At 42.3% G+C, this 16,297-nt stretch overlaps 1 protein-coding gene across 2 annotated transcripts in view; it reads left to right on the top strand.

Moving 5' to 3' along the window:
- Nucleotides 1–16,297, top strand: part of MTMR1 (myotubularin related protein 1) — a 57,086-nt gene that overhangs the window by 32,195 nt on the left and 8,594 nt on the right. For both annotated transcript variants that reach the window (XM_049873411.1, XM_049873410.1), the window contains 9 exons: nucleotides 2,414–2,508; nucleotides 2,884–2,991; nucleotides 4,526–4,627; nucleotides 4,920–5,003; nucleotides 6,086–6,235; nucleotides 7,146–7,334; nucleotides 9,048–9,233; nucleotides 9,628–9,834; nucleotides 15,627–15,719. In XM_049873411.1, the coding sequence (XP_049729368.1) occupies nucleotides 2,414–2,508; nucleotides 2,884–2,991; nucleotides 4,526–4,627; nucleotides 4,920–5,003; nucleotides 6,086–6,235; nucleotides 7,146–7,334; nucleotides 9,048–9,233; nucleotides 9,628–9,834; nucleotides 15,627–15,719 (1,214 nt within the window). The remainder of the gene's footprint in view (nucleotides 1–2,413; nucleotides 2,509–2,883; nucleotides 2,992–4,525; nucleotides 4,628–4,919; nucleotides 5,004–6,085; nucleotides 6,236–7,145; nucleotides 7,335–9,047; nucleotides 9,234–9,627; nucleotides 9,835–15,626; nucleotides 15,720–16,297) is intronic.

The raw sequence follows: 16,297 nt of genomic DNA, 5'->3' as shown, positions 1-16,297 counted from the left end.
TTATTTCCTTTCTTCTGCTTTTCTTTTTGTAGTTTGTTAAGGTAGAAGTGGTGGTCATTGATTTGTTACCTTTGTTCTTTTCTACTATATAGGCATTTAGATTCTCTCTCAAGTGCTGTTTCAGCAGCATCCCACAAATTATGTATGACATGTTCTGTTCTCATTTTCATTCAGTTCAAAATGCTTTAGAATTCCCCTTTTGATTTCTTCTTTGACCCTTGGGTTATTTTGGAGTATGTTGTTTAATTTCCGCATATTTGCAAATTCCCCTAATTTCCTTCTGTTATGACATGAATCCTTTTAAATTTATTTAGACTTGTTGAGTCACAATATTGTCTATCTTGGTAAATATTCCATGTGTACTTGAAAAGACTGTGTGTTCTGCTGTCGTTGTGTGGAACGTTCTATAAATGTCAGTTAGGTCAAGCTGGTTGATAGTATTGTTCAAGTCTTACATATCCTTCATAATTTTCTGTGTACTCGTTGTATCAGGTATTGAGAGAGGGATTTTGAAATCTCCAGCTGTAATTGTAGATGTGTCTGTATCTCCTTGCAGTTTTATCAGTTTTTGCTTCTTTTATTTTGAAGCTCTGTCATTGGGTACATAAAAGTTTAGGATTATTATGTCCTTCTGATAAATTGACTCCTTTATTACTGTGACATGACCTTCTTTATCCCTGGTAATGTTCTTTGCTCTGAAATTTACTTGTCTGATATTAATATAGCTATTCCAGCTTCACCTAGTGTTAGCATGGTATGCGTATTTCCCTCCTCTGACTTTCAAACTATTTGTTTCTTTGTATTTAAAGTGGGTTTCTTGTAGGCCACATGTAGCTGGGTCTTGCTTTTGTGTCCAAGCTGACAATCTTTGCCTTATTTAGAGTGTCTAGATTATTTACATTAATGATATGATTAGATTGAAATCCTCCGTTTCAATATTTGTTTTCTCTTTTTCCCATCTGTTCTTTGTTTGTTTTTTCTTTTTTTTGGCCTTCTTTTGGTTTAATATTTTTTAAGATTCCATTTAATTTCCTATGTTTGCGTATTAGCTATAACTCTTTGTTTTGTTATTTTAGTGGTTGCTTTACATCTTTGACTTAGCACAGTCTACCTTTAAGTGGTATTATGCCACTTCATGTGCAGGATAAGAACCTTACAATAGTGTACTTACATTTCTCCCCTCCCAGGCTTTATCCAGTCCTCAGCATCCATTTCACTTTTACATATGGTCTCAACTCCATACTACATTGTTGTTTTTTTGTTTAAACAGTCAGTTCTCTTTTAAAGAAAATGGTGATAATAACACCTTTGCATCCCACAAAAACCCTTCCTGATCCATTCCCTGACACCCTCTCTGGCCTCCGTCCATCCTCCTCACGTGCCTTTGATCCCCCACACTGACCTCTGAGGACCCGCAGACACGGCCCCTCCTTCCTCTCCTCCCCCCGCCCCCGCCCTGCCCCGCTCTTCCCTGCTTCCCTGCCGAATTAAGTTTATCCCTTTCTGAGCTTTCATCCCACTGTGTCCATGTTGTTTTCATAACATTTGACAGGTGATTCTCTTTTGTGTCTGGCACAGGTCACAGGCTGCTTGTGCACAGGAACTGTCTGATTCACTGCATTGTGCCCAGGGCCTAGCAATAGAAGACACTCAGTCCACACTGAGTTATAGAAAGGTTCAATGGGCGTGTTTGGAGAGTTGGCTGAATGACAGCTTTAGTTCCTTTAATTGCCCCATTCGACTCATGTGTAGCTGTGTATGTTCCCAGAAGGGAATGACTCTTAGGGAAGACTGTGAAGATGTAGTGTCTTGGTGGCAGACATGAGCTTCTTATAAGACTCATAGGAATCAAATATGTTGAGCACTTAATTGATATTAACAAAAAGACAATAAAAGTTGATATGAAGGCTGGTGAGGAATTTGAGATAGAAAGATCTTTTTCTACTTTATTGATGTGGCTCTAGAAAAAAAAATTTTTTTTTCTAGTTTCTGTCATCTGTAAAATGACCTCTGGAGCTCCATCACGGTACAGTTAGTTTTCAGTAGCAGTACTTTATGAAATGGTAACCCAGGGTCTTCTGAGTTTAATTAATGTCTTTTTAAAAATGATTCATTTATCACCTGGGGAAAATATTAACTACCTGGGGAAAAAAACCAAAATTTTATTTATTATGAGACCTTTCGCTTAAAACCTTACTAAGTAGCAAATGAGAATTTTTTTTTAATTTTTTAAAAATTTTATTAAAAGACTATTCATCTGTGTCTTTCTTTAAAGTAATACTTGCCATAATTCCCTAAAACTTAAAATTCCCAGAAAGCTGGAGTCATAAATACGTATTTTGAAACTCATGTTAAGATTTATTGAAGCACAAGTCTACAGCAAGAGTTGCTACCGTGGGCTTTTTTCTTTCAGTTAAAGACGTCATGTACATCTGCCCGTTTATGGGAGCAGTGAGTGGCACCCTGACAGTGACGGACTTTAAAATGTACTTCAAAAACGTAGAGAGGGTAAGTGTTTAAAGGTGTAGTTTATTTAAAAAAAAAAAAGTTTCAGAACAGTATAAAGAAGAAAATGAAAGGGCCCCTGAAGTCCCATCATCCAGAGGTAACCCAGGGGTCAGTTTTAAGATGTGCAAATTTGCAAACTAATTTTGTACCCTGAAAAAAAAGGCCGTGAAAGTACCACTTGAACAGGGAGGGGAATTTTATTTGTAACCGTGATACAGACTTCATAAAGCGTGGTGTCACTCAGACTTCAGCTTCTTAGCTCGGACCAAAGGAAATGTGAAGTAAACAAACATGTTTTCTTAGCTAGTGAAGACTTCAGTATGAAAACTCTGTTGACTGACATTGACAGGCACCCATCCTCATTTTTAAACCTAGGATCCACATTTCATCCTTGATGTTCCCCTTGGAGTCATCAGTCGAGTGGAGAAGATTGGAGCACAGAGCCATGGAGACAATTCTTGTGGTATAGAGATTGTGTGCAAGGTATAATACAAGCACAAATAGAAACTGAAAGGGAGCAACCAGCTCCGAACCTTTTCTGACTCATCCTTCTTTAGACAGTAAGAGATATTTGTACTGCTAGGGACTCAGATGTTTTCAGAACAGGGACTCCTCCAAATCTTATCTCAACTGATGAAAGCCATTATAGAACTGTCAAAGTAAGCCTTTTCTTTTCCACTGAAGTATTTCTAATTAACGTGGACCTATAACCCCAGTGCTAACATTATTTGCTAGCTCTCGGGGAAACCAAGCTGAAAGCAGAGATCAATACTTTTTCCAGTTTGTTAAGACTGCTCTTCAGAACAGTGGCTGGTCAAAGCCTTTCATAAATCCTGTGACCAAAACATGGTTATGTTTCTTGGCTATGTTGTTGGAATTTTCACCATGAGCCATGCTTATTTTTGGTTTTGTACCCTTTCTCCAGTGAGTTAAGGAGAAAATATGTGAAGTGACTTTAGTAACGAGTATTCATTTAAGAAACACTCTTCACAGAGATGTTTTACTCCTGGTGACTTTACCTCATACAGTACAGTTTATTAAAGCTGCAAGCGAAATATAGTGCCCAGGAAAGAGATCCTGCTTCCAGAATTGCCAGGGACCCTTTTAAATTTCCGGTTTGGGTTCTTGTAATTTATTTAACCAGCCCTCTATTTATGAACATTTAGGGTTTATGCGTTCTTTCACTGTTACAAATAAAATCACAACAATAACTTTTCTAATCCCCCCATTGCTATTGCTTTAATTGGTTTGTGGTCATATGTCTTTTCAAATGTCATACAATGTTAAAGAAGAATGAGACCGTTGCATTTAACTAATGAGGGCAGAGGTTTCAAAAGGTTGGGAAGCACTGCTCTAACTGTTGCCCTGAGAAGAAATCACACCGTCAGAGTGGGCCTTGCTGGGGTGGTTTCCACTGTCTGTGAGCCTTGCTGGGGTACTTTGACTGACTTGAAATTATACAGTCAGAGTGGGCCTTGCTGGGGTGGTTTCCACTGACTGGTACTTGGAGCTTCGTCAGGCACTTACATTGAGGGCATTTTAGGAAAGTGATCGTAAGGAACAGCGTCATATCTGCTGTAAGGATGCTGCTGAGGCTATTAGCTCCATGTGAGAGAGTCCTCCCTATGGGTACCCAGGTAGGAACGTCTCATGTTTCTAGTTTATGGATGGTGTGAATTCTGTAACTAACTGTTTTGGCAGCTTGAAAATTCACAGCTAATTCTGTGGCACCCTGCTAGCAAGTGAGTGCACAGGACATGCCCGCCCACCTTCTGGGTGCTAACCCTCTTCTCCTTTCAGCTGATGATTTCCCCCACACGCCCCCTTTGTTCCAGTTTCCTCACTTAACTTTTTTTTTAGATCTTGGAGGTATTTTATTAATTATGTTTTGTTAGTTGGAGCAAGACAGATAAAATGAGAAACAAATAAAAATATTTATGTATCGATTTGTGGCATGGTGTCTGTCCTAGGTACTCAATACATGTTGAATAAATGAGCTTTGCTAATTGTTTAACAGGATATGAGGAACTTGCGACTTGCTTATAAACAGGAAGAACAGAGTAAACTGGGGATATTTGAAAATCTCAACAAGCATGCATTTCCTCTTTCCAATGGGCAGGTAAATCACCAAAATAAACTGGTTTTGCATGGGTTTATGAGAGTCCTTTTCCTAAAGGCTTCCTTTGTCTCTCTCTGTTTCCCTGTTGGTAACTAATATTAGAGCACTTGAAATTCATCACATCTGTGTAATGACTAAGAAAAGCTGCCAATTGTTACTTCAGAATGTACAGATTGAAAAGGGAATCCTAATGCATTCAGTTCATATCTGAATGAAAAGCTTTAAAATTGAGTATATGATATAAAAAGGAAATACTGACGTACATGTATTTTGTGATTTTATTTTTATCCAGATGCTATTTGCATTCAGCTATAAAGAAAAATTTCCAATTAATGGCTGGAAAGTTTATGATCCAGTATCTGAATATAAGAGACAGGTAAAGTATGATGCTTATCAAACTGAAAAGAGTAGATTGAACAATCTTTTGCTCGTCTAGAAGGCTAGGAATGTAATGGCGAAGAAGCCTTTCAAAACAAGTCAAACATGGGTCTGACTTATCTAGTTTGTAAGTTCTTCATCTCCTGGGTTCCCGCTTCTCCTTATCCAAACCTTTGACTATGTCACTGTTTACTCATCCTTTCTCCAGAGGGTGAGTGGGATACAAGGGTAGGGATTTCAAAACCAAATCTGCCAGATGGTTTTTATGAGATGTTCTGGTAAAGAGTTGATGAGTAAGGGTCGAAACCAATGGCTTATATTAGATGTTAACTAAGTATATATCAAACCAAAAAAAAAAAAAAAAAAAAAAAACCCTTTGCCGTTGAGTCGATTCCAACTCATAGTGACCCTATAGGACAGAATAGAACTGCCCCATTGGGTTTCCAAGGAGTGGCTGGTGGATTTGAATTGCTGAGCTTTTTTTGATTAGCAGCTGTAGTGCTTAACTACTACGCCACTACCAGGGCTGCCTAAATCAAATCAGTCTGACATAGCGTGCCTCTATCTAGGACCTCATTAATATGTTGTCAGTTTCAAGTTATCACAAGATATTATTTTTCATGACATTTCATCTTTGTCTCAACCTTATATTTGATGTAGTATTTTATATTACTTATTTTAGACATTTGTAAGAAATGTCCATTTTTTCTAAAGGACTTTCCTGTGTATTTTCATTCTTATCCTTAAAACAACACTGTGTTCATTCGTATGTAGAAAAGAAGATACAGAATGTATAGGACTCAATTTCTAGTGTATAATTTTCACTTTTTACTGTGGTCTGGACTCGACGGCAGTGGGTTGCAGTGGGTTTGGAAAGTCTTAAGCTTCATTAGATTTTTAGAAATGACTTAGGAAACAGGTTATATTAGAAAAGTGTACTTTTAAACTTTTAAGTAACCATGAACAACACATTTTAAATGGATTTTAGTTGAAAATAAGAAATGGGTGTGGTTCCTTCTTTGTACTTTTGAAAGTCTAAAAATATATCTTCCTCCTCCCTTCTTCTCTGACACTTCACAGGGTTTGCCCAATGAGAGTTGGAAAATATCCAAAATAAACAGTAATTATGAGCTTTGCGACACCTACCCTGCCATCATTGTTGTGCCAACTAGTGTCAAAGATGACGACCTTTCAAAAGTGGCAGCCTTTCGAGCAAAAGGCAGAGTCCCTGTAAGTAACAAACATTGTCACTTAGATATAAACATCCACTGTATTAGATTTAACATGGAAAGATGCAAAACAGAAAAGAACCTAGTGAACAAAATGAAAAGTAAACAAATTGGCTTAAAAACATGAACGTATCTTTGATACTCAGGAACTACCTAATTATATAAACATTCTGTTTGCTGTGGCTTCCCTTCATATGAATTCATATTACTAAGTACAAGGCTAACTTAAAATTCTTACACCTGGCTAGAAAGTTCTGTCCTTAAAATGTAGTAGAGAATAGCAAAGGAGTAGTAAGGAAGAGTTAGCATGCTATTTCATTAACAGTCCACATCCCTGGCTTCAAGTAGTCATCGTAGAGAAAGTATAGTCTCTCTTAGATGCTGAGTGGGATGTCGTTGCTGTGTGGGAGGGATGCCATTCCAGAAAAGAACAGAGAAGCCTGCAGGGAGTGAACATTGGTGAGCCCACGGTTTGCATCTGGTGTAAGCCTGAGTCACTTGGCCGCTGGAGGAAGATGGGAGGCTTTGAGGCACAGTCACAGATTGTCCTCACTCTGCCATACATGGCATCCTTAAGAATATGAAGGTGTTTCTACGTGAGAAGAGAACGTAAAACTAGTCAATCAAGTATGAATGGGGCTAGAATTACTTTTTGCGGTACTTCGAGTCATCATGTTTTAGAGGTGGAAGGGGATTTTTAGAGCTCGTCTAGTCAGGCTTGTTTCAACCTGACCCGGAATGTAGTTAGTTCCCCAGCTATTTCAATGTTGTGATTGGCCCAGCCCTCTCAACCTTGGGGACAGTATGCAGGAGAGGCTGTGTGTGAGCAGGGAACTTGTTTCTACGACCTAATCGTTAGAATAGGTGCTGTTTCAGGAACTCTACTAATATTTGTTGGGTAAAAATACTAGGTGTTGTCATGGATTCATCCAGAAAGTCAGGCAACGATTACCCGTTGCAGCCAGCCACTTGTGGGTCCAAATGATAAGCGCTGCAAAGAAGATGAAAAATACTTGCAAACAATAATGGATGCTAACGCACAGTCACACAAACTTATCATCTTTGATGCCCGGCAAAACAGTGTCGCTGACACCAACAAGGTGCGTTGTCAATAGCATTGCAGAAACAGTGCCTGTTTTCTTATGTCCTGCTAGTAAACCATCACACGGTTTGGATCCTCGCCCCCTAAAGTGAGAGTCTGTTCGAGGGGCCCACAGCTAGCCCTCCCTGTTGGTGTTAACCAGACAAACATATTTAAAGACATTTTGTTATCTGGAAATTTACTAAAGGTAAGGACCAATAGTAATTAGAAAATGGAGTTATGGAATAAAACGAATGTGAATACCTACTCCGTAACACGACACACAGAGAGAACAGGTACCTGGAGGTCTTGAGGCAGAAGAAGGGGAAGGGGGTGGGAAGGACACCCCACTTATGTCCTGGCAGGAATGGGGTGGGGGGGCACGGCTCAGAGAAGACAAGCACGTGGTGGCCGGACTTTGTGGGAATAAAGCAGGGCCTGGAGAGAAGTTAGTGATATTGGACACTGTTACCCACCCGCCCCCAAGGCTCCACGACTAAGCTTATAGTAGTGCCAGCAGGGCCCTCCCCAGCCTTCTGGGGTAAAAAGAAGCCCAAGTACCCCCTGGGAAGCAGCCAGCCAAAGGATGGCCTCAGGTGCCCCTGATTTCAGACTAGCTGTTGGGCGCTTAGCTCAGGGCTAGCAGTACTGTTCACTCGGTAAGTGGAGTCTCACAGGTGCGTTTGGTTTTTTATTTTTTTTAATTGAGGTAGAATTCACATCACTTAAAACACCATTTTAAAGTGTACAATTCCGAAACCTCCATCACCACTATCTATTTCCCAAAGTGCCTCACCACCCCAAAGGGAAGCTCGGTACTCCCTAGGAAATAACTCCCCACTCCCCTCTCCCCCCAGCCCCTGGTAACCACCTCCAGGCTTTGGTCTGTGTGCATTTCCTGTTCTAGATATTCCACATAAGTGGGATCATGTGACATTTGCCCTTTTATATTTGACTTACGTCACTCAGCATCACGTTTTCAAGGTTTACTCATGTTGTAGCATGTATCAGAACTTCATTTCTCCTTATGGCTGAATACTACTCCGTTTGGGCGGCCGGACCACAGTGTGTTTATCCAGTGCCCCACTGGTACATACTTGGGTGGTTTTCGCCTTTTGGCTATCATGAATAATACTGCAACGAACATTGGCGTACAAGTATCTGTTTGAGCTTCTGCTTTCATTTCTCTTGGGTCTGTACCTAGGAGTGGAACTCCTGGGTTACATGGTAATTCTATGTTTAACTCTTTGAGGAGCTGCCAGACAGCTGTCCACAGCAGCTGTGCCAATTTACAGTCTTTCAGCAGTGCCCGAGACTTCCAGTGTCTTCCCATCTTTGACACAGATGTGTTTTGAATGTCAGCCTCTATAAAATATAAGCTACTTACAGGCAAGATTTTGTTATAAGAACACGAAGAGGTGAGCCATAGCTCCCTTTTGTTACATTTTAAATCAATCTGTTGGGAACTCGTGAATTATTTAATTACAGAAATTCTTTGGCATGCAACTTCTCCTGTTCAGGCAGATGGCACTAACAGACCTAACCTTTTTAGGCCTAACTCTCCGTGAGTAAAATCCAGTTGTTAATGTTGAAAACTGACAGTGGGTGATGGTGGATGTAGGAGGCATATTAACAGATTCATTTTTTTTTTTAAAGTCCATAGCTGGTAACACTAGGAAGAATACAAAAGTTAACTCTCGGTGATGTCATCTATATCTCTGGTTTTTAACAGGCAAAGGGTGGAGGATATGAAAGTGAAAGCGCTTACCCAAACGCTGAGCTTGTGTTCTTGGAAATCCACAACATTCACGTGATGAGAGAGTCACTCCGGAAACTAAAGGAGATCGTTTACCCGTCCATCGATGAGGCCCGGTGGCTGTCCAATGTGGACGGGACGCACTGGCTTGAGTATATAAGGGTAAAGTGATCCCTTCTTTCTAGTGCTTTCATGCGAAGGAGTCTCTTTGCACCATAGAGAGATAGCCAAGCGATCTCTCAGTGTGCCAAATGCTCACGTCTTTGCTGCATACTCAACCTGTCTTAGTTTCCAGGGGCAGGAGTCTGTGGGGGCTTTTTTGAGAGAGAAAAAAGATGAGATCTACTTAACCCAGATCAGGTTTTAAAACACTGTTGTGGCCTTTTATTAAAGGACCATGTTTACTGTAAGTTTTGAGTAAGTGATGCTAACGTTTCCTGTGAGTTTCAGTTTATTGCATGACATGATTTTATCAACCTGAGCTTCCAAAGTTCTCCCCAGAATTATTTTATGTTGTAATAGAAATTCAATGTACAACATGCCTTCTTTCCCCAAGACGCTTCTTGCTGGGGCAGTCAGAATTGCCGATAAAATAGAGTCTGGGAAAACGTCGGTGGTGGTGCACTGCAGCGACGGTTGGGACCGAACAGCCCAGCTCACGTCCCTGGCCATGCTGATGTTGGATAGCTATTACCGGACCATTAAAGGATTCGAAGCTCTCATAGAAAAGGAGTGGATAAGCTTTGGACATAGGTTTGCACTGGTAAGTTGAGATGGTTAGGTTCTTGCTTGACTGTTCTGTTCCATCATATCTGTGTGTGTCTTGTGTAATATGTAATACGTGCACATGCACGCATGCACGTGCTTCCTGCTTTCAATCGGACCTGAATTGACATAATAGACTACTATGGACCTAAGTGTTACATGTTCCTGGTAGGGCATTCTTTTCTTTCTTCCTTTTTTTTTTTGGTACAGTTATTGCCTTTATATAAAAAAAAAAAAAAAAAGTAGGTGAAGTTCACATAACATAGAGTTAACCATTTGAAAGTGAACCATTCAGAGGCATTTAGTAAATTCACAGCACTGTGCAACCACCAGAACATTTTCATCACCCAAAAAGGAAACCCCTTACTCGTTAACAGTCACTCCCCAGCCCCCTTTCTCCTGGTCCCTGGTAACCACTAACCGACTTTCTGTCTCTATAGGTTTGCCTATCCCTAGATAGCTCATGTAAATTCACCACGTGACATGTGACCTTTGGTGTCTGGACCGTCCACACTGTAGCGTATATCAGAACTTCATTCTTTTTTATGGCTGAATGACGGAGCCCTGGTGGCGCAGTGGTTAAAGCAGTCGATCACTCTCCGGCAGAAAGATGTGGCAGTCTGCTTCTGAAGAGATTTACAGCCTCGGAAATCCTATGGGGTCGCTATGAGTCAGAATTGACTCGAGGGCAGTGGGTTTGGTTTGATGGGTGGAATATTCCATTGTATGGCTGGACCACATTTTATTTATCCATTCATCAGTTGATGGACATTTGGGTTGTTTCCATCTTTTGGCTACTGTGAATAGTGCTACGATGAACATTGGTGTACAAGTTTTTGTTTGAACACCTGTTTCCAGTTCTCTTGGGTATATACCTGGGAGTGGAATTGTTGGGTTGTCTGGTACGGCATTCTTGGGCTGCAGTTTGGTATTTTAGTATAAACCCGCTGCCATCGAGTCTGTTCTGACTCATAGCGACCCTATAGGACAGAGCAGAACTGCCTCATGGAGTTTCCAAGGAGCGCCTGGTGGATTCAAACTGCCAACCTTTTGGTTAACAGCCTGAGCTCTTAACCACTACACCACCAGGGTTTCCACTTTAGTATAAATGGCAGCTAATTCCTGGTCTACCCGGGCACTCGAGCTGTTTAGGATTTGCCTGAATTTGAATACTCCTAGAAGTCCCATTCCCACTCAGACTTGACTGAAGAAGCAGGAGGCTGGGGCAGATGAGTACTTCGGGGATCCAGCTGCGGGGGCTCCAGGTGTACTGGCTGTGCCCCACTCCCAGGGAAGAAAGAAGGGGCAAGTCCACAGGTGCTTTAGGAGCTCCGTCAGGTCCTTGGACACATTGCTTCGCCTTCCTGGGCCTCAATACCCTCATCTCTGAAATGGGGTGTCGTAAGGGTAAAATGACTGTAGGTGTGCCAAGGACTGAGGACAGAGCTTGCTCCATGGTCAGTGCTGGCTGCATTTTCGCTCCAGTTATTATTTTTAAACATTAGTATCGTTGAAATAGAAAAAAAAAAATCTGATCAATAGGTCAGTTGGAGTTAAAAGGTTTTATTGGGCAGAAAAAACTGTTCTCAAACAGGGAGCACCCCTCTGAAGAGATGAGCTGGTCACATCCCAATTGTGATAAGCTTATACACAGTATAAGCTGTTAAAGGAGCTCCCAAGAGGCAGATTTAACATGGTTGGTTGTCATTCACTTAATTGGCAGGAGGTGGCTTGGATTGGTTTATAAAGTTTGTGTGTCTGCATTCTGTAGGCTAGCTACAGCTTATCTCATTGTTTAAACTTTTCCCAGAACTGTCTTTATCACGAGTTTTCAGTTTCTTGAAGGGTTAAGTTTAAATGGGGCAGCTAGGGCGTATTTTGTAGCAGCATCCCTGCTCCCCCAGCAAAGGCTGTTCCCAGTGGGGAGGAGAAAGAGGTGTTTGCCCCTGGCCATCTCTGCTGTCTCCAAGTCTGGCTCTCCTCCCTGACTCCTCATGCCGAGTCTCCACCCAGCCCCAAATGCTGCTGTTACCCCGGCTCTGCCCTGACCCTCTTCCCTTCCCACTGATGTTCTCCCTCGGGAACTGAAGCATTCCTGTCCTCAGTCACCACCTGTGAGGCAGTGACTCCCAACCCGTGATCTGATTCTACAGCATCCATGCTCCTGAGCTCATTTCCTACTTCTCGTTAGCACCATGGGGTATAACACAGCCAACCTCAACTTAGCAGGGCCAAAATGAAGCCAGTGCTCCTTCTTCCTGTATCACTTCCTTTTGTATGTGCCTTCTCAAATGACAGCCAGCACCTCCTCAGCTCTCCCAGCCTGTGTTAGAACCAGCCTTGACCCCCCTTTTTTTACATAATCATCTATAACAATCACTCGCCACCGATTCCAATGATTCTACCAGGTAAATATCTTGTTGTCCACTGAATTTAGAACCTAGCGCTCTCTCACTCAGGTGATTTGTTGATTCCTTTAGTCAGTCAATCATTTAGTCAGTCAAGAGGTGAACATTATTGAGAACCTGCTATGTGTCAGGCACCTTGCTAGGCCCGGGGTGAAAAATGTGAAAGGCATAGGCCTAGGAGCACTCCTGGCTCATCAGGGGCCCTCAGTAAGGGTGCTCTCCAGGTCTAGAAGAACAGACAGGTGACCTGTGGTGGCAGCATCGTTGGAGGGTGGGGCCTCTGCCTCAGAACAGGGCAGTGCAGGGCAGTCAGAGCAGGCTTCCCAGAGGAGATCTTCTGATGGGTAGATGAATCAGTGCTGCAGAATAGAGCCTCCAGAAACCAGCCCCGATAAGCATAAGGAGTTAGTGAATAATAAATGTGTCAACACAGATTCATGGGGAGAGGAAGAATCGTTCAGTAAATGATGCCGGCATAATTGGTTAAATGTTTGGAAATGATACAGCAGCTCTTGACCAAATGCCAGGTCCCAAATAGAATTTCAGATGAAAGAATGTGAATGAGTGCACAAACCAGAGTTTAAACTCTTTCTTGTTAGTGGGTGGGGAGGGACTTTTTTTTTTTTTCAGCATAACAGCAGCGGAAGATGCCATGAAGGAAAAGATCACTGCTTTTGGCTATGTTCCTTCCAAAGGTCTGCATGTTAAAAACCACTCTGAGATTAGTAGTTACCAAGGGGTGGGGGAGGGAGGAATGGGGAGTTAAAAAAAAAAGTCCATTGGTAGATGAGTGGATAAACAAAATGTGGTCTGTCCGTACAATAGAATATTATTCAGCCATAAAAACACAAAAAGAAGATGTAAAAGCTTCAGTGAATGAGGGGAGATGACCTGTGGGGCAGTATGACCCAGGGTGAATCCATGCCCTTCCTGAAACTCTCCTTTTGCGTCCAGGCCCCCCACCACTCTCTTTGCTGATGGCTTCTTGGGCTCCTTTGTTGGTGGTGGACAGACTTGGTTCAAATCCTTGCTCCTCCTCTTATCAGCTGTGTGACCCCGGGCAAGTTACTTGACCTCTCTGAGCCTGTCTCCTCATCTGTACAATAAGGATAACAAAAATCCATGCTTTGTGGATCTTGGGAGGATTAAGATAGGATATAATTCAAGTAAAGTGCATGGCACCATGCCCGGGCCATTTTCTTATTACCTGACAGATGGTACCTAGTCTCTGTTTACTCCTGGTAATGTTTTTTGAGAATGTGTCTGTGTCCTTTTCCCTGCTCCCTTCCTGGATTGTCACAAAGCCAACTCTGTATGTCTAGGCCTAACCCCTGTGCTCAAGACTCTTCCCTGTCCCTGCCTGCTGGAACCGGGCACCTCACACAGAGCATATCCAGAGCTGAACTTATTCTCCCCCAACACTCCTGGTCCTGAACTCCACCTTTCCCGCTCTGAATGACAAACCCAGCTGCCAAACCCTCACACCGCGTGGATAATCAGTGGCCAAGTCTTGTCAATTCTGCCTCCAAACAAGCTTTCAAATCTGTCGCCTCCTCTCCATCACCACTGACATCCCTGTAATTCAATCCTCGTCACCTCCCTCTGGGCTGTCGTGGCAGTCTGCTAATTAGTCACTGCTGCCTGTCCCCTTCCAATCCGTCTTCCCACTGTCACCACATGGAGTGTTCCCAAAAGCAAGTCTGATGCTGCCGCTGCCTGGTGTAAACCCCTCAGGGCCTTCCGGAGGCCTGCATTTATTTGTAAACTCCTCAGTGTGGCATGCAAGGCCCTAGGTGATCTGGCCCTGGCCCACCTCGCCAGCCTCATCTCTCACCTCCCTCCCCTTGCCCATCCCTACCCAGCTACTGATGGTTCCCCTAGTATTCTGCACCATGGCGTGTTTTCATGCTGTCCCACCTGGAAAGCAGGCACTTCCTTGTCCTTCAAGGTTTATCTCAAGTGAGACCTTCTCCAAGACTCGGACTTGTGTGGCTTTCCCTCCACATTTGTTTCCTCCACCCTTGTCCTTTCCTGCCCCACCACACCTACCGCAGACCTGGAAGCCCTCGGAACACTTTGCTGCCTTTAGTATTTACAAGTCTTTCTCTCTTCCTGAGACCACAAATGAATTACTCGTGGAACCAGGTACTGGCTCATTTGTCTTTGTAGCCCAGATACTTAGCCAAGGGCCTGGCCTTTGCAAGACACCAAGAAAATGCTTGGAATTCTGAGGGTCACAAACCATAGGAGCTCGATAAATGTCTGGTAAAAGAATGAATGATTCCTCAGTTGTGAGCTGTCTGTGCACAACTTCTCTAGGTGACTCCATAGGACAGAGTACAACTGCCTTACAGAGTTTCCAAGGAGTGCCTGGTGGATTTGAACTGCTGACCTTTTGGTTAGCAGCCGTAGCTCTTAATCACTATGCCACCACGGTTTCCAAAACTTCTCTAGGCACCTTAAATAGGTAAGAGTCAGTCTGACGCATCATTTTACAGAGGGGACGTATAGAAATGAGGCAGTGCGCTATTACCCTCAAGTGACTTAGCCATTTCTCCCTCTTTTTTTATGTCTTTCTGGGTGGGGCAGTTTTCATAGATTCAGCATTTCCTATTCGTTTTGTGGTGATCATGTTATATTTTCATAGTGGTTTTTCTTCCTCATTCTTTTTTTTTTTTTTAGTCGTATTATTAAAAAAAAATTTTTTTTTTAATTATTTGAAGCCTTCGCTTAGAATGCTCACTCTTTAGCTGTTTTATTGATTTTACTTGTGACACTTAACAGTGTTTTGTCAGTCCTGTTTATGGGCTTCATACCTGTTAGCATGAATCCATTAATACATTATAAAACGTCAAAAGGGGTGAAGCACAATACTGGGCTCCTGGAGTAGGGACTCCCCTCATTATCATTGCAAGAGGGAGCTTTTGGTGTTCTGACTCCCGTAGAATTAGTTAAAACTTGTACATTGTTACCATTATTTTGACTCTCAGACTTCCGACATTTCTGAAAAAGGGAAAAAAAAAGGTTTTTACACTTTTGGAGAAAAACGGCATTCAGAATGTGCTGTGACGCTTTGCACCTGTGGTGCCAGTGCCCATCGTTTGAACTGAAAAGTTTGCTGGCCAACTGCCTGTAACTTCTTGAGCTCAACTATATTAAAGAGAAATTAGAAAGCAGTATGTAAAAATAGAGTAGACTGAACTTTTGTTTCCTAAAAGTAATGGAAGTCAATTTAATTCAATAAAAAAATTGTTTTATTGTGGAAAAAAATATATATATATAACTAAATATCTGCCATTTAACCATTTGTAAGGGCACGAGTCAGTGCCATTAATTACATTCGCTGTGTTGGGCAGCTGTGTCACCTTTTGTTTCTTTTCAGCGAGTGGGCCACGGCGATGACAACCACGCTGATGCGGACAGATCCCCTATATTTCTTCAGTTTATTGACTGTGTTTGGCAAATGACAAGACAGGTAAGAGATCCCCAGGGTGTTTCTGCCAGGGCTTCAAACCAGTTCGAACCAGTTCAGTCATGGCCAAGGAAGCGAAACCGGGACAGACCTGAATTTTTTAAAATTTGGGTGGTCTGGAATCATAACCAGAAAGGGAGACTCAGAAGAGGCATAGTGATCCTTTTCAGGAGCCTGATGCGTGCAGTTGGATTATTGCTGGGCCTGAGGAGAGTGACGCACAATCAGAGGGGCACGGTCGGCCTCCATTTTGAGTGGGTCACCGCTGTTTCTGACTCTGCAAAATCCCATAGCAAGAGATTTGGTTGCTATGCAATACGTATGCTGCCCTTGTTTTCTATGAGGGAGATTAAGTTTTTAGCAGGGCTTTGACCTGTAATTTTTCCTGTTCTAGTTATGGTTCTGATTCACCCAAATTTTAAAAATTCGGGTCCGTTCCAGTGTCATTGCCTCAGACATAATTAAACTGGTTTCTGACTTGTGTAGCCTGAGTCAAACATATTTTATCTCAAAATTGAAAACCAGGTAACCTTTTGCTGCACTTTCATTCAAAATGAATTCCTGTGTCTGTGTGTAAACTA

This window comes from Elephas maximus, chromosome X (genome assembly GCF_024166365.1).
Source record: "Elephas maximus indicus isolate mEleMax1 chromosome X, mEleMax1 primary haplotype, whole genome shotgun sequence".
NCBI classification, from domain to species: domain Eukaryota; kingdom Metazoa; phylum Chordata; class Mammalia; order Proboscidea; family Elephantidae; genus Elephas; species Elephas maximus.
The sequence above is the reverse complement of the archived record's forward strand: the minus strand, read 5'-3'. Positions and strand labels throughout refer to the sequence as shown.